This window comes from Sus scrofa, chromosome 3 (assembly GCF_054392235.1).
Source record: "Sus scrofa isolate SSC_HxYL_T2T_F1_AM1 chromosome 3, Sscrofa_HxYL_maternal_Yorkshire_Landrace_v2.0, whole genome shotgun sequence".
NCBI classification, from domain to species: Eukaryota; Metazoa; Chordata; class Mammalia; order Artiodactyla; family Suidae; genus Sus; species Sus scrofa.
In genome coordinates, this window is record NC_139385.1 from 38,529,065 (window position 1) to 38,547,667 (window position 18,603).

Consider the following 18,603-nt stretch of genomic DNA (forward strand, 5'->3'; position numbering starts at 1 on the left):
TGGGGCAGAGGCCACGGCCCCCCACAGGGCGACCCCCCTCACACAGGCAGGGGCTGGCCTGCAATTTTTTTTTTTTGTCTTTTTTTTTTTTTTTTTTTGTCTTTTTATCTTTGTTGTTGTTGTTGTTGTTGTTGTTGTTGTTGCTATTTCTTGGGCCGCTCCCGCGGCATATGGAGGTTCCCAGGCTAGGGGTTGAATCGGAGCTGTAGCCACCAGCCTACGCCAGAGCCACAGCAACGCGGGATCCGAGCCGTGTCTGCAACCTACACCACAGCTCACGGCAACGCCGGATCGTTAACCCACTGAGCAAGGGCAGGGACCGAACCCGCAACCTCATGGTTCCTAGTCGGATTCGTTAACCACTGCGCCATGACGAGAACTCCAATTTTTTAACTGTTAATGTGTGCGCATAGTTCTGAATTTATTTTAGGGTGCATTAGAAGAAAATTCTAACTGCACAGGAAGCTTGTTCTATTGTGGACAGTACTGCTTAGGATGAAGCTAAATTTAAGAAAAAAACAAAGGGAGTCAACTGACAATGAGCTACTGAGCAAGGAGCAGTCCACAGAGCGCATGGCCACTGTGCGGGCAGGAGGTGCTGCAGACTGAGAACCGCCATCCTCTCCTGTCCTCACATCCTTGCCTCCACGTGCCACCCAACGACCCCTGCCTTCTCCAAGGTGGGCTGGAGACACCTCAGTGGGCGTACCGGGTGACTCACTGAGCAGTACCTCTTGACTAACCATTCTCATCTTTTAAAAATCTGCATACCGGTATACAGGATGCTAGTACACAGAGTACACATACTGGGGAGACATGTGTTTATGTGCTTGTTTGTCTTTACTGATGGGGTGTGACATCTGAAGGCTACCAAGTGAGACGATGGTGCCAGCCTCTGGCGTTTGCCCTGTGACCTTCGACCTGCTCCCTGCACTGCTTTGAGGTCTCTGTCCCCCTCGCCTGCCTGGCTGGCATGGTGGGAACTCCACTCCAAGGACCCTCCAAGATTACAGGGCCAAGCCTGCGTGTCTCCACCAGCTGTGACGTGGTTGCCCCATCACAGCTTTGGCTCCTTAAGCTCCCTGGGCACTATCGCAATTCTGGAGCAGAGAAGAGGTTCACGAGCACCCATCCTTGTGTTCGCCAGGTGCGTACTCATTCTGAATGACAACTGCCCGGGGCAGCACCGCGGCAAGAGGGGACAGCAGAGCTACTTCAGGCACAGGGCGGGCTCCCTCGCACACTCCGCAGACCCCTAACGCTCCTTTCTGGAATTCAGGTGCTTCATACAGAATGGCCTGAAAACCATTAATTTGGTCCTGGATACTGTATATGAGGAAACAGAAACCCACAAGTGCCATGATGCTGAATAGGGCTAGAAAAGCAGCAGGAAAAAAAAAAAAAAAAAAAAAAAAAGGCCAGGCCTGCTCGCCCTCCCACTTTCCAGGTCAGTCATGTTCTGGTGCAGGACCCAGCGACAGGGGCCTCTCCACAAAGAACGAGGCTCCCTAACCTCGGCTGTGCCACCCTGGTCCTCACCACTGCACCCCCAACCCCTCCGAGCGCCAATACGCTCCTCCTCCCGCCAGCCCAGCTGCGGGAAGAGCTGCTCCCTTAGCTTTCTAGGTGGAATAGAGAACACCTCCTCCAACGCCAAATAGGTCCCCCCCGCCTTTCTTTCAACAATTTTATCCAAACAACTCTTAAAAGCAGTGATTCTTACCTAGCTCTGCCAGCTCCCTCGCACCTTATGCAAATGCTGTGGGGTAAGGAACAAGGACCCCAGCACAGGTGTACTCCCTACTCTGCGATGGCCTAGTGGGAAAAGCATCTGAAAGCGAACGGATACATTTGCACGCGTAACTGCTTCACTCAGCTGTACGCCTGAAACACACACAACACTGGAAGTCGACTATACCATAAAATTTAAAGACAAAACCAAAACACTATGTGGCCATGAGAGGAGTGGGTCACAGGTTTTGGGGAGAGGGTCTCGCCAAATTTTTTCACTGCTCCAAAGTGGACTCTACAGCCATCTTTAAAAGTAGATGTTGAAGAAGACTTGGCCTGTCTTGGTGACTGAGGGTCAAAGCGCACGCTTCTTTATGCCAAACCAGGATGTCCAGCATGGCTCTGCACAGCCTTCTGGGCCCCACTGCCAGGTTCCCTGCTGACCCCAAGCCCACTTCGGTACGGCCCAGCTCCCCTCCCCTCGCCACGCTGCTGCCATCAGGGAAAGCAGATCAGTGGGCCCACAGAGACACGGATTTCCAGTGATAGTCCCTGAGGTAGGACCTGGGCTCTGATGATGAACTCCCAGGGGGCTCCAAAGAACCTTAGTTATTATACCACGAGCCCCCACCCCTATCAGGCTTCTGTTTTGGAGTTTGAAGGGGCTGTAGCAATGCTCTAGGCCGGCTTTGCTCAAACTTCAGTCACGCGCCTGCCTTCACAATTTCTGCCATGTCTGTGTGTTGCGTATTTATTACTTACTTAATCGTGTTATTTGAACTTCTAAAAAAAAAAATCAATGCATTTTCAAAGAAAACATTCCTATACCCTTCAATTGAGCAATCCTACATGCAGGAATTTATCTGGAAGATACACCTCCACTGATATGAAAATGCACATGTGCAAGGGTATTCATGGCAGTATTATTTGTAACTGCAAAATACTGGAAACTACCTAAATGCCCAAGCCTGAAGACGGGGTGAATAAACTATGGTGCACGTCGCGGCAGCTGTAGAAGGGAATGAGGAAGACTGCTGTGAACCGCTGCGGAGTGAGTTCTGGAGACAGCGCTCAGTGGAGAAAGCCGAGCGCCAAAGAACACAGACCCCGCGGGGAAGACAGAAGGGACGATAAGAAAGCATACATATGTCTGCTTCTTTTTACACAACGAAACCCAGGAAGGATCTCCTAGAAAACAGTCAGTTGGTTATCTACAAGAGGGAGGAAGGGCATGTCCCTGAACAAACCCCTTTATGGAGTTTTGAGCTTGTTAACATTCCAGGTTGTTTTTTTGTTTTTTTTTTTTTTAAAGAAATTAAATCAATAAGAATGGGAAGGGAGAACTCTAGACTAAAAATAAATAAATAAAAGCACAAAATATATTCCAAACGAATACTATACCTATCCTAAAGTGAGGAAGAAAGGACGGGCCCAACGAGTCCAAGCAGTTTATGAAAAGTAAAAATCCGAGCAGTTTATGAACGTGATACCTGACTACACCCTCAGTTTGGGGATAAGGGAACTGCTTCTGTGTGTGTGTGTGTGGTGTGTATGTGTGTGTGTGAGTGTGTGGTGGGCGGGACTGCAAACAACCCTCAACTCTTTATTATCAAACAATAAACAATTCTGAAACTTTAAAAAGATGGATTATAGGATTGAGCAAATGCTAAATGTTTTGACGCCACTGGGAGCCGGGGCTCACTGAAAAAAGAGACGTACAAATCTGATGTGGGAATGGATGGGAATCGGAGGTACTGGTCACGGGTATTTTGCATACACACAGGCACATACTTCCCAGCTCTGTCCACTGAAAGGGCCCAGAAGCAAGACGCCCCATGCAGCCATGAGCACACCTGGGGCCCAGACCTTGGCCTCTAACACCAGCCCCACTGAGAGAAGCCAGAGCTTTTCAGAGAAATGACGAATCCTGAGGAAGGGCAGAGTAGGTGGGAAATGAACCTGGAACACCGTGTCATGACAGAAAGTGTGCAGACTGCTTGGGAAAAAATGATGGGGGTCTATCACGAGGACTTAGCAGCCAGCTTGAAAGGGGTCCCAAGGGCCAAATATGGGACGATGTAAGTATCAAATTAACTAAATACAGTAATGAATCCATGAGTCTGTGCCAAAGACAGACAGCTAACTTAAATTCACACGTGGAAAGAAGAAAGGAATCTTGGTTACCGTGGAATACCGAGTGCTGGCACTCCACAACCAACAGGCACCACCGCCCTGGTAAAGACCCGATCAGCAAGCATCAGCAGTGAACGCCCCATCGAGGGCGAATGTTTTTAAATAAGTGTAACTGACTTACAATATCGTGTTAGTTTTAGGTGTGCAGCAAAGTGGTTCAGTTTTACATATACATATACACTCTTTTTCAGACTCTCGTCCCTTACAGTTTATTACAAGATATGGAATATAGTTCCCTGTGCGATATAACTGTCCTTGTTGTTCATCCGTTTTATATACGGTAGTGAGTGTCTGCTAAGTCCATATCCCAATGGATCCCCCACTGCCCTTTTATAACCATAAGGTTGTTTTCTCTATGAGTCTGTTTCTGTTTTGTAGATAAGTTCAAAGTATGACATTGCACACAAAGTGATATCATATGGCTGCTTATGTCTGACTTACCTCACTTAGATGATAATCTCTAGGTCCACTCATGTTGCTGTAAACGGCATTATTTCATTCTTTTTTGTGGCTAAGCAGTATTTCATTGTGTATATATAAATACCTATCTTTTTTTTTTTTTAATCTTTTTAGGGCCACACTGAGCGAGACCAGGGATTGAACCCACATCCTCATGGATACCAGTCAGGTTTGTTAACCACTGAGCCATGACAGGAACGCCATAAATACCATACCTTCTTTATTCCTTTGTCGACGGACATTTAGGCTGCGTCCATGTCTTGGCTCTTGTGAACAGTGCTGCAGTGAATGTTGGGGTGTATGTATCTGTTCAAATTAGAGTTTTCACCTTTCCTGGATATATGCCCAGGAGTGGGATTGCTGGATCATATGCTAATACTAGGTTTAGCTTTTTGAGGAACCTCCGTACTGTTCTCCATGGTGGCTGCACCAATTTACACTCTCACCTAAACTGTAGGAAGGTTCTAAGGGGGAACTTCAGTGAGGCACAGGCTATCTGCATTATCTCCGAGCGGCTCCCATGGATGGCCGATGAGTTGCAATGAAAAGAGGAAGTTACGATACAGTGGGGATCCTGAGCCACACCTCACCCGGGTGGCCAGGATTAACATCACCCATGAGGGACAGAAGGGCACTGTGCCTCCAAATGTGACACCCTGGGAGGGACATGTCACCTATGCTGTATTCCAGCCAAGAAGGCATAACCTCAATCTGATCACAAAGAAATATCAAAGACAGAACGAGGAATGTTCTAGTAAAGGCACGGAGGCGGAGGTTCTGGATTCCGCAAAAGTGGCTGAGCTGCACCAGAGCGAGGGAGACGGCACGATGTCAGAGTCAAGGGGCCAAAGGAAGGCGGGGGTTCAGGGCACGGCCTGACCCGGGACTGGCTTCTGTACCGGCCGAGGAACAAAGCTAAGAGGATGCCATCGGGCCAACGCATGAGTTGGAGCGTGGACAGGAGGGAACCCCCACGGAGCTGCGAAGTGTGCTGTGGTCACGACAGAGAATGCCCTGCGCTTAGCAAACGCCAGCCCAAGAACTGAGAGGGAATGGGGATGGTGGGTGCACCTGCCCAGAAAAAAAAGGGTGTGCATGTCACTGTGACTCCGTGTGTGTACATGTGTGTGTGCACGTGTGCGTGTGTGCGTGCGTGTGCGGAGAGAGAAACGCAGATAAGAAAGCGAATAGGGTATAAGATGTTGAAAGGTGAAAGTGGGTGCAGAGTGATAAGGTGATTGTTCTTTAAACTGCTTTGGGGTTTTTTTCACTTTCTATAAATCTGAAATTATTTTCAAATAGAACATTTTTAGAAATTACCATGACAAGGGAGTTCCCTTTGTGGCTCAGCGGAAACAAATCTGATCCAACTAGTATCCATGAGGATGCGGTTTCCATCCCTGACCGCAGGTCAGGGACCCAACACTGCCTTGAGCCGTGGTGTAGGTTGGAGAGGCGGCTCGGATCTTGCATTGCTGTGGCTGCCGTGTCCGATTCGCCCCCCTACCTGGGAACTTCCATATGCTGCAGGTGTGGTCCTAAAAAAAAAAAAAAAAAAAAAATTTACTATGATTGGCATAAAACCAGTAGGAAAAGAAAGCAACTGTGAACCGGTGCCGAGGCCCATCACATGCACAGAAAGGGGAGAAGGGGGGACGTGGGGGGTGGGGGGGGCGAGCCGAAAGCAGAGCAGTGGGTAGGAGGGAGGGAGGACGGAGAGCTGTTCAGGGGGCACAGTTTCAGTTTAGGGGGATAAGCGTCCTGGGGCTGGAAGGTGGTGGTGGCTTCACAACGATGTGAATGTACCGGAGAGGCCTGAGGACCCTCAGGACCCAGGGACGTCAACTGCTGTCCCCTGACAGGACAACTCTGGCCAAATCCGGGAGCTTCCCCAGTATTTTTTTAAATAACAGCAATAAGTCATCAACTTGCCCGGGATGATGTGCATTCTAATCTGATTAACATTTGGTAAATGAAGTGCTTTTCAGGGAAATGGTAGGCATGACCTCTCAACCGTCGCTGGTTTGACAAATTCAAGGATTTTCTCAGCTGCCCTCAGTGTCCTACATGCCAGCAATCATGGCAAGGACAACAATAAAAAGGGGAAGGGACGATAAGAACGAAGGCCCGAAAGAGGTTGAGGGAAGGAGGAGAAGGATGCCCTTGCTGGTTACCCAGGAGACACGGGAAGGACAGCATGCCACTGGCTGGCTCTGGAGCAGAATTTCAAGAGGCAAACAGCGCTTGGCAACAACAGGGTGCATAGGTGCTGAGTATCTGGGGTACAACTTTGCTTTTTTACTATCGTTTACTGGATAGCAAACAAGAGAGATTGAATTCAGGATGTTTTTGTGGGAAGTTGCTTTTCAGAGGATTTGTTTAAACTGACCTCCAATGCTTCTCCTCAGACTGGCTAAGCCCACTGGAAAAGCTGGTGCTCCCCCGCCTCTCTACCCCAGCGGCCCGGCCTTCGCATCCTTCCCCCCCCACCCCTCTACTCACTGGCTGCCCCAGCACAAAGTCCCCCCAACCAAGCTCAAGTTCGCCTTGAGGAGTTCCCCTCTGGTGCAGCAGGTTAAGGATCTGGCATTGTTACTGCAGCTCCCTGGGTGGCTGCTGGGGCATAGGTTTGATCCTTGGCCCAGGAACTTCTACATGCCAGAGGTGCAACCCCCCCCCCAAACAAACAAACAAAAAACCATCACAGAAAGGGGACTGGCTCGCCTGGGGTCACATGGCTGCTGGTGGCAGACTCACAGGCATCCGGGACTCAGACCCCAACCTCCTGATAGCTCGCCCCTGGCTCACCCCAACCAGAAAACTCTGCTGGGCCTGGGGTTGGCTCTGGCTTTGCAGGAGCAGCCAGAAGTGAGGCCAGCTTCCACCCCATTTCAGAGGAGACTTTAAAAAAATCTGAAAAGTCAAGCTGGGGCTCCAAACTCCAGACACCTTCAACTCCCAGCTGACATGGCTGGTTCAGTCAGTGCCTCTGCCTTCCTTCCATGCCCTTACCAGGATTCCAAGAAAGGCCTGAGTTTTGAAGGTCAGGCTGTGAAATTGATGCCTACCTTTCCATAGGCCAAACCCTCTTTTTCAAACCATTCACCCTCTTATGTCAGGTCTGCGTATTAAGTTATTGCTCTAGGCGAATCCAGGAAGAGAGGGCGGCCTTTCAGACTGAAGCGCAGGCTGAGAGCGAGCGGGAACACCCCTCTGGCCAGGGAGCCTGCTATTCCTTTCAGTACCCACTGCTGAACACGGAAGGGCCCTGTCATTTTCTGGGTTTCAGAATGAGTCGCCCACCCCTCGGGACCTGAGGCAGAGCACCCCTCTCTTTGCAAACAGGGGATGGGCATGGGGGGTCCCGGGGTGCACATTCATTTCACACAACTTCCTTGCTGGGGCTTATATGTGGAGGAGGTGTGAATTCTGAGTGCTGCATTTGTAGGAAAAAACAAGTTAATGCCACATTCAAATCAGGTCATGGCAGAACTGTGGCTTGTGACCACATGCCTTTTCACTCCTGTGCTTTATGCCTCCTTTCAAAGGAAAGATGTCACCACTGCAATGGGGGCAGCAGAGCATGCGGGGGGAACTGGCGCCAGTACCTCTTTGCTCAGGGGTCATGGCTGTCAACAAGTCCCTAGGTCCTGGGACAATGCAAGAAGCGCACTGGAGAGGAAGCAACTGGGAGGAGAAAAGAGCCTCGCGTCCACCTCCCGACAGGAAGGGAGAATGGAGGCGCGCAGAGGCCGCGTGGCTTTCTGGGGAGCACGCGCTCTTCCTGCTGGCGTGGCACCCATGTCCCCTCCTTCTGAGAAATGCACCTTATTTCTTACAGAGGGAGTCACCTTAGGGTGACACACAATCCAAGCCCAGCCAACGAGCACAGAAGATGCCTTTACGGGGTGGGCAAGCAGGCCCGTCAGCAGCCACGCGCATCGGGCCCAGGCACGCACCACGCTCCTTACGGCACGAAGGAGCAGCTCCCATCCCACTTGCAGGGGGCGCGGCGGGAAGGGGGTTGGCAGGACTGGAGCCTCACACTGCCAGGGGTCGTCTCTGCCCCAGGTCCAGCCCTGCCCAAGCCCACCCCCGTGACGTGAACCGTCATTGCCTTTTTTGCTTGAGCCAGTCTGAGCTGAATGTCTCCATCTTGCAACTACAAGAATCCTAACACATCCTCATGAAAGAAAAAAGTCATTACACAAATTGTGTTTCCTGTCATCACAGTTTCCAGATGGGAAACGAGGTCCAGAGCTTGAGGAGACCATCCAAGGCGCACAACAAGCCGAGCTGCCGAGGCGGGACCGCGAGTCAGAGCTGCCCCCTCCGAGGCACCTCCCCGCCCTACGCTGTCCTCTGGCTTGAAAGGGAAGGGAAAATGTGCCTGACAGCCATCCAAGGCACAGGCATTGACAGCTGGGCCGTTTCACCCAAACACAGACACGGTCTGAGGCGAGAATGCCCCCCAGCCGCACCTTCAAATGTAAGAACAGCTGAGAGCTCAAATTAAACGATTCAAAAGCCCCAGGATATAGCTGCTGCCGCCCAGGTAAGCGTCTCTTTGCCAGACAGGCTGTGAAAGTTGTATTTATTTATGGTGGAAGACGGGGGTACATTCGACGAGACAGGAGGGCACTCAAAGGCCGAGGGGGTCGAGGAGAGCCATGCTCCCCCGAACTCTGAGGTCAGCATTGGCTGTCCGGACAGAGCCTCTGGGGAAGTTGCCGGGCCCTGCCTGGGACCACCTGGCCAGACAACGGTCGGGAAAGCAGGGGTTGGGCGGCTGGGACCGTCTCTCCCCTGGCCCCTGCACAGGGCAGGAGGGCTCAGCCTGCAGGGAGCCTTCCCCCCATCTAACAGGCACTGGGCCGGCAGCCTCGCTGAGCTGCTGAAGCCCCCGTGCGCCAGGTCTGGCCCGCCCAGCTGAGTCACTGCAGTGTGTGTTTGAGGCCAAGCCTGCCCTTGTCCACACCACAGTTAGTCACGGCCCCAGCCTGGTTAGAGAGTAGCCCTTAAAAGGACTGGAACGAAAGAGGGAGCATCTTTCCAAAATGGAATCGGCAAGAACACTGTGTGCAAAATGGGGTGAAGTCGCCCATGCCCTCCTAGTGCAGCTACAGGAAAGCTAAACCAAGGCTTTAAGCAGACAGTTGTCTCCCAAGTTAGAAAAAAGAGTCAAAATGATCCAAAGAAGCAGACAAGTGTGGCTTACCTTGGGTCTGGCCCTCACCGCCCCACCAGAGTGATATCTGTAGTTCAAAACGGAATTCCTCAACCCAAACGCTCACTGCCCACTCCGAACAGAAATACTAGTATGCTGGAGAGCTCAGCCTTAAAAGGGGGGCTGGCGGCACCAGGGAGACCCTATGGTTACACTTATTGAAATGTGATCATGCCGTTCACTGAGAACTGCCAAGAAACTCAGAATGGGCCAGCAGGGTGGGGACTGGGGGTAGGCTTGGGCTGCGTAATCGCAGCAAGCTCCCCGAAACACGAGTTCCCAGTCCCTGATTTACTGAGCCGCTCCATTGTCCAGCTTCCCATGCCCTGGCCTCCCACAGTCCAGCTGTTGGGCCGGGGAGCTGGCTTCAGAGCAGCCCTGCTCGCCCGGGACCCAGGGGATGGGATGCCTCACAGGAAGTGCTCCCTGCCCCTCTGAGCAGATCCCAGTCAGGAGCTGAGGCGAGCCCTTGTCTGTCCCAGGGGGTGTGGTGGGAGCTCCCCCGTGGTGAGTGGAGCCCCCCCCCCCACTTGCACCCCTCACCTCCTCCACCCTGAGGGCCCAAGGCCACGGCCAGAGACCCCATCTATGTGGCCCTGAGCCCGGCCTACAACACAAGAAACCGGACAGTTGAAACCTGCTTCATCGCAGAGCAGCCAACGCTCTCCAGATGGAGGAGGTGTGAGCAGCTAAACGAGAGGGAGGTGAAAAGGAAGCAGAATCTTTCCCGGCAAGGGCAAAAGGGAGGACAGAATGATTCTAATTACTGAGCACATATGCACCAAACACAAGTGTGCCTCATTCTAAACAGATGAGTACTTGAAAAAAATCTTAATGTAAGAATGCAGAGGATGCTATTTGATCATTTGACCCCCCCCCAACCCTAATCTTATTAAAAGCATATAATTTCATTAAACATGGGCTATTTTTCTCCCTGCAGTGCACTGGAAATAATGACTTCTGTCAAAAATCATAATCCCAAGTTCTCGGGAGTCGTAAGAGCAACAGTAATGATAAAGATGACAGTAACAGTCACGACAGCAGTTGCAGTAGCAGTAGATACTTGTGACACAGGCCAGGCACTGCTGTGAGCATGATACGTGTATTAGCCCGTTTAATTCTCTACACAGCAAAGTGAATGCTATCTGTTACCCTCTTTTGACAGATGGGCAAACAGAGGCACGGGGTTAAGAGGAAAGGACCTGGCCCCAGGCCACCCATCCAGTAAGGGCGGGCCTGTTCCCACAGCCGCCTCTGAATGGCGGGTTGTGTAGAATGAGGTGCACAGTGTTTGGAGTGACAGGAGGCGGGGGGGCAGGGGACAGACACCAGACACAGAGCACAGCCTGGCGCGGTTGGCCCTGGCAGGCGCACTCACCTTCATTCTCCCCACTGGTCTTGGTGCCTTTGGAACCACCCTCTGTACCTTTAGCCTTCTCGGCGTCTTCCTGGGCATCCTCGGCGGGCCCTTTCTCCTCGTCTTCCTCCTCCCCAACATTTTTGTAGTTGGGTCTCTTTTGCACCCGCCGCTTGCCCTTGTGCTTGTTCATCTCAAGGGACCGCTCTAGCGTCTCAGTGGGTTTGATGAAGCACCGGATGCTGGGCTTGGCCTGGAAGGTCAAACCGAGACAACGGGCGGAGGTGAACGCTGGAATCTCTCTGGCTCCTTCCTATCGAGCGGCCCCAGAGTTTCTGCCCCAAGAAATTCCTTTCCGGAACAATAAATTCTACCTCCTCGCTTAACGACTATGACTATTATTAACGTCTTCACTATTAAATATTCGAAACAAGAGCACCAGCTACCCGCTACCATTTGTCAGCCATGGTCCTGATCCCGTCTGCACTTGGCTAGCACCAGCTCTGTGCTTCCCGGGGGCCAGAAACACGCTCTGGATACCTTTATGGGACTTCCTAAGCGCCGGATGCTGTTCTCAGGGCTCTGACTGCATTATCTCACTTAGGCTTTTACAGAAACCCCAAAAGATAATACTGTTGTTGTGCTCTTTGTACAGATGAGGAAACTGACGCTCAGAGATGTTAAATAATCTGTCCAAGGTCACACAGCCAGGAGATGGCAGAGCTGGGATTCAAAATCACTTACCATCTGCACAATCTGTGTCTCAACAACGGCACACTGATGCGATCATTCACATATAGTTTATTTTTCACTTACAGTTTAAATTTATTTTATTTACTTATTTATTCACTTTTGGCTTTTTAGGGCTGCACTCACATCACATGGAGGTTCCCAGGCTAGGGGTTGAATCAGAGCTGCAGCTGCCGGCCTACGCCACAGCCACAGCCACACAGGATCTGAGCTGCGTCTGCCACCAACACCACAGCTCACAGCAACACGGATCCTTAACCCTCTGAGCAAGGCCAAGGATAGAATCTGCATCCTCATGGATACTAGCTGGGTTCGTTAACCGCTGAGCCATGACAGGAACTCCCAAATTTATTTATATTAAAAGGAACTGTGGATCGCTATGGAAATGGAACACCCAGTGTACCTTGTTATTATTAAAAAAAAAAAAAACAGAAAAGAAAAAGCAAGGTATAGTGGATGTAACCAAATGCTGGCTCTGTTTAGAAAGGGAACCTGGCAAGCAATGAATTAAAGCTCATCCCCAAAGTTATCAGCTTGGCCCCAAGGAAGACGTTCTCCCCTGAAAAGTCAGGAGCCTTCCAAGAGAAATGAAAAAGGCCCGTGTGGCACCATGGTTCTATCCCGCGTTGTGGACAACATAGCTGTATCTCAGTCCTTACAGCAACCATGTGCCATACGCATCATCAGTCCCATTGTACAGACGAGAAAATAAGGCTCAGAAGGCTTAAGTGACTTGCCCAATGAGACACGGCTACTGAGCTGTAGAGTCCGAATTTGAACGGCTACTTGCCCAAGCTCTTCCTAAAATAATAGTGCTTCACCGGGAGCTCAAACTCAGTGCCCTGTTTAGTACTCTTTAAAAAGTATTTACATGCAAATGGGTCAGAAAGGAGCAAAGACCCAAAAGAAACTGTCCCTGATGTGCTTGGGGACAAGATTCTGACTAAAGTGTTTTTCTTTCTCCAGGGTCTAGATGACATTGAGACATCATTTTGTCACTGAAAAAGAGAAAATTTTTAAAGTAAACTTTTCCATTACCTTGATTCAGTCTATCTATCTTCTGATTTACCCCAAACAACCACCAAGTGTATTCTGGGGGCCACCTGACCCTGCCAATTAGTAGAATGCGCTCCAGGAACACAGATTAATTTCAATAACACTCAAAACAAAACCTAATTGAATGCTAAAGTAGCATCTAAATCCAAGCATTAATTTTTATTTGCCTACTTTGGATTATTCATCCACAAAAATGAAGATAAATTAAGACATGCTTCTACTGTCCTGGAAACCCAGATGGCGCGTCACAGATGCCAATAACCAAGAGCCGGGAGATGTGAGCGTCCCAGGTGCCCATCACTGACAGACAGCATCCATCAGTGCCCACTAAGGACGCAATCCCAGACACCCCCTCGCTTTCTCCTGGGGGCCCAAACCTGGTTGGTTACGGCCCCAAAATGATCTGACTGCTTCCCTGGTCACCACTTGCTCCCGGTGAATTTTAAAGCACGCCCTACGCAATAAAGCTTTCAGAAACAGAAAACGGAGACCAAACGTAGAGCAAGACACCACCCTGGGAGAAGTCAGGAGCAGAAATTCACAGGCATGATGCAGAAACCCCTCCCTGAGCTCAATGTGGACTCCGAGGCACAGAACAACCAGCAGCACTAAGGCCGGTGGAGCAGTGCCCAGGGTCCAGGGCTGGGCAGAACAGTGAGACCCCAGCTACCCCCTACAGAGCTGTGGGGCCTCTCTGAGCTTCCTAGCTCCTTGTCTAGAACATGGGCAAAGTAATTCTGGCCTCCTTAAACTAAACAAAAATCATAGAAAGTGTCTTTAGGAGTTCCCATCGTGGCTCAGTGGTAAAGAACCCGACTAGGAACCATGAGGATGTGGGTTCAATCCCTGGCCTGGCTCAGTGGGTTGGGGATGTGGCATTGCCATGAGCTGCGGTGTAAGTCACAGACATAGCTTGGATCCCAAGTTGCTGGGACTGTGGTATAGGCCAGCAGCTGTAGCTCTGATTAGACCCCTCGCCTGGGAACCTCCATATGCCGCAGGAGTGGCCCTAGAAAAGGCAAAAAGACAAAAAAAAAAAAAAAAAAATAGTAAAGGAAAGAAAAGAAAAGAAAAAAGAACCTTTACAGCATGGTGATACAGTAAACATCCAACATATAGATGGTTACTCTCCCTTCTCTACCTACACTAAAAAAGAAAAGAAAAAAAAAAAAAAAAGTCAACTCTGACATGAATTCAGAAACTTTCCAAGGGATCTGCTTTTCACGATGATCAGGTGTTGGGGAGGGAGGGGGAAGGCATGCTTACTGGGGGAATTTCAAACCTTTAAAAAGCAACCAACCCAGTAAATAGCTGGAAATAACCTAAATGTCCATCAACAGGGGAGTGGTTAGGTAATTATGGTCTGTCCATAGAGCGGGAATCTACGAAGCTGTTAAAAAGACTGAGGTCTATTTATACCTAGCTATGCTGATGCAGAAACAGCGCCAGGATAAAAAAGCAAGAACAGGGAATGAAGCTGGGTCCCTCTGGGTAAAGCTTTGTGATGGTGTAAACACAACTTTCCCTGGAAAGCTGCAGAATACTATGTTAGCATAGTATGTTTGGGGAAAGAAAGAAGGTAGGTAGTGGTATGTATGCACACGCATGAGCGCACTTGAGAGGTTTTCACTCCTGGGAAAAATCATTGTGGCTCAGTGGTGACGAAGCCGACTAGTAGCCATGAGGATACAGGTTCGATCCCTGGCCTTGCTCAGTGGGTTAAGGATCCGGTGTTGCCGTGAGCTGTGGTGTAGGTTGCAGACAAAACTTGCATCCTATGTGGCTATGGCTGTGGCTGGCAGCTGTAGCTCTGATTTGACCCCAGGCCTAGGAACTTCCATATGCCTCAGGTGTGGCCCTAAAAAGCAAAAAAAAAAAAAAAAAAATTAGAGTTTTTCATTTCTATACCTTGCTGTTTGGTTTAAAACTCCTAATCATACACACAAATTAACTTTTTACAAAATTCAACAGGGAGCATTTAGACACTGGAGTTATAGACTTTATTTCCCTATTTTTCCTTATTTAAAAAGCCTGATGGAGTTCCCATCGTGGCGCAGTGGTTAACGAATCTGACTAGGAACCATGGGGTTGCAGGTTCGGTCCCTGCCCTTGCTCAGTGGGTCAAGGACCCAGCGTTGCCATGAGCTGTGGTGTAGGTTGCAGACACCGCTGGAATCCCATGTTGCTGTGGCTGTGGTGTAGGCTGGTGGCTACAGCTCCGATTCGACCCCTAGCCTGGGAACCTCCATATGCCGCAGGAGCGGCCCTAGAAAAGGCAAAAAGACAAAAAAAAAAAAAAAAAAAAAAAAAAAAGCCTGAGAGTTCCCTGGTGGCCTAGAAGTTAAAGATTCTGGTGTTGTCACTGCTATGGCTCAGGTTCAGTCCCTGGCCTGGGAACCTCCATATGCCTCAGATGTGGCCAAAAATAAAAAGCCTTTTTCTTTTTTTTTTTTTTTAATATTAACAATAGCCAGATCCCACAGTTACCATGGAGAAGCTGATAGGGAGTGGCTGGGAAATGTGGGCAGGGATTCCTGATCATTCCTGCTGCTTCTCCACAAAAGCCTTCTGGCTGTGGGCCTCCCAGAAATCTCTGGGTTACACTGGACCATGCTGGATGTTCCCTACGGAAAGCCCCCAGGAGAAGAGCCATCATACACTCCACTGGGCTCTCATCACCAAACCAGGTGCCTGGAGCAGGGCAGGCCCTGACAGGCTGCTGCTGAACGGTGGCCTGTACTTCCTATGTCCAACGTGATGGAGAGAAGGAAAAAAAAACAGGAAGAAAGGAGCCTAACATTCAGGACTTGAACTTAGTGGCAGAGCCAGCAAGATGGAGCCAGGCAGAAGAAAAGAGAAAGCCCACTTCAGAGTCAAAAATCAGATCTCTGGGGTCCTCGCTGTGGCGCAGTGGATTAAGAATCTGAATGCAAGGGCTTGGGTTGCTGTAGAGGCACAGGTTCAATCCCGAGCCTGGGGCAGGGGTTTAAGGATCCAGCGTAGGTCGCAGCTGAAGCTCAGATTCAATCCCTGAGACTTCTGTGTGCTGCAGATAAGGCCATTAAAAAAAAAAAAAACAAAAAAAACTGAAGGTCTTTGGGTTTAGCTTCTCATGAAGAAAGCCCACCGCAGAAGCCTCGGAGAAAAGCGCTCTTCAGATAAGGCCCCAGTTTCCCAGGCGCCACAGGCTCGGCCTCACCCAGGGCTCACCTCTCAGGGAACTGGAGCCTGAGCTACAGGAGGAGACTGGAGATCCAGGGCCCTCCTTGCTGATCCCAGAGACCCCGCCAGGTAGCCAAGAGGGGGGGGATGCAGGAGGGGAGCCCCAGGCTCTGTGCCTGGACCAGGGTCAGAGCCAGCTGAAGGCCAGCAATGTGACTTCAGGGGTGGCCTAGGGGTCTAAGCGCTCTGCAGAGTGCCTGCTCTGGCCTGCTGGTTAATGACTCCACCAGCCTTCACAGCCCCAACCTCTGTCCTTGCTTCAAAGTTAAATACTCGAGAAGGTGACTCCTCAGGGCTCGGTGATAATTAAGGCCTTTCGGGGGCTGGGGATTTAGAAACAGGTTCTGCAAGGACAGCAGTGGGGGTTCAGGAGGAAGGACGGAAACCTGCAGGGCGGGGCATCTGAGTGGAGGAGGAGAGGCAGCATCGCTGACGTGCCAGGGGTCAAACAGAACGTCCTCCACTGGGCCTGGATGCGCCGCCTACAAAGAGCCCCACGCAGACCGCACGAGAGAAGCCAAGCTGCCACTGATGGTTCAAGCAAGCAGAGATTCCGTTTACGGTTAAAAAAACAAAACTGTCACCTTAAAACGCGTACATATACCCCATGTTTTCCTGGGTTGATAGATATTTGCATGATGGTACACAGAGCAAGGTCTGAAAGGCTATACAAACTGAGAGCAGTGGTTCCTTTTGAGGAAGATACTGAGGTTGGGGCAACTTTCACTTTCCACTCTACACGCTGCTCTGTTGTTTAGCTGTTTTACCCCAAGACAGTAGTACCAGTGCCCTTTATGAAAAGAAAACCTTTAAAGAACGTACCTAACGCCATGGAACTGCACACTTAAAAATGGTTAATCCGCCATACGTGTCATAAGTATTTCATCAGAATTTAAAAAAACAAAAACAAAACAAAACAAAAAAAACCCTTTTAAAAAGATACCTTTGAAAGTCAGAAGGGTGATTGGCTGGGGGGAGGGGCGGGGAAGGTGCTGGTTACAGACTGAGGAGGGGCTGCGTGGGACGCCAGAGGTATTTTCTGTCTTGGCTTGAGTCACGAGGTTCCCCCGAGATCTGAGAGTGCAGCCTTCCCAGGAAATCTTCTCTAAGCCGGGATGGCCTGAGGCGAAGCCGCCAGACCGGCAGATGCACAGAATCAAGGGAGATAAAGCACCGCTGCTCACACAGTTCAAAGCCACGGGGCTGGATGCCGAGATTCGGAGTGTGGTTCCCGGGAAGGAGCCTGGCGGGGCCGTGCCCGCTGCGGGTGCCCTGCCTCTGTGACAGCTGCTGCAACACCAGTGCTGCACACTATTTTCACTTTTCACCTGTTTTTGTAAAAGTGAAAATCCTTCTTAGGATTCCTTTCAGTCTTTTGTAAAAAGGTCTTTTGCAACAGAGAAGCAAGCTTTTGCAAAGCGGGGGACACCTGGCCACGTTAATGTAATCCTGGGTACAAAGCCTTCAAGCATTATGGCCAGATTACTGCACTTCTATGCACGTGGTTTATGTTCTGCTCCAATTTTTAAAAATGTATACCTAGAGGATTTTCAATAAATTCAGGCTGTCATATGCCCTAAATACAAGCTAGAAGCAAATCACACAACTCAGGAAGCTGGCCCCATGCAGTTGCCGGGGGCTGACCTATCATCCACTAAACACAGTTGCTGGACTAAGAGCCCACAGTCCAGCCAGGAGCCGGCAATGAACGGCCTCGTGACCCCCACGGACACCGGGGCACGGAGGAAGGAGTGGGGAATGGCGCCAGGCCGGGGGTGGCTGAAGGAGCTTAGGAGGGCTCGGGGGAGAAGCAAACAACAGATGGGAGTCTCGAGTGTTAGCAGTTTTCCAGAACACCTGGGGGGTGGGCCGAGGGTGGGGTGGAGGGAGGCCAGCTCAGAGCTCCAGCCAGTCCCCTCTCCTCTGGCAAGTCCAGGGACACCTGGAGCTGGTGTGCCTGCTGACAGCTGTGGCGCCCTGGGACACAAGGCACCTGACCAGCTCCCAGGTAGCAGCAGAGTTCGTGATGCTCACGGCCCCGGAAGAGAGGTCCGGGCCCCCACGTCTCGACATAGAAAGTGCTGGGGTTTCTTGGTGCTACTCAGTGATGCAGGGGAGAGAGAAGGCAGCATGGGGACAAGAGGCAGGCCACATTGGGAAGAGTCCTGATTGAGAAGAAAAAGAGGGAGAAAGAGACTGGTGGCTGGAAGGGGTGGATGAGGAAAAAGACAGGGGCATGGCCCGAATTCTGGCTGGGTCCGTGGGAGCGGTCACAACATCAAGCTGAGAAAGCTCACCTTCCAGGCTCTCCTCGGCCCATCCACCTTCTGAAGAAGCAACAAGAATCCTTTTGTTCAAACAGCTCTGCTGAGAGGTTTGAGAAGAAAGGAGGCAGTTCACGAAGACTACCAAAAACATGCGCCACATAAGGGCAGACCTGAGCCCAGATCTCAGCCCATGTCGGAGCCAGGGGAGCCTCTGCGCCACCATCTGTACAACAGGGACTACAGCCACTCCCTCCCACGCTAAGCCAGCTCCTGACTGCAAGACCATGGCCTGCCACCTGCCACACACGGACGCTCTGAAATACGTACACAGAGTTCCCACT

General features: G+C 50.7%; 1 protein-coding gene across 50 annotated transcripts in view; it reads right to left on the reverse strand.

Moving 5' to 3' along the window:
• CLEC16A (C-type lectin domain containing 16A) overlaps window positions 1–18,603 on the reverse strand; it is a 220,317-nt gene that overhangs the window by 149,576 nt on the left and 52,138 nt on the right. For 28 of the 50 annotated variants that reach the window (XR_014840759.1, XR_014840758.1, XR_014840760.1 and 25 more), the window contains exon 10: window positions 10,989–11,220. Coding sequence is in view for 35 of the 50 variants with exons in the window: in XM_021086616.2 (XP_020942275.2) it covers window positions 10,989–11,220 (232 nt within the window). In the remaining 15 variants the exon portion in view is untranslated. The remainder of the gene's footprint in view (window positions 1–10,988; window positions 11,221–18,603) is intronic. The other 22 variants (XR_014840762.1, XR_014840764.1, XR_014840763.1 and 19 more) reach the window with 1 other exon arrangement.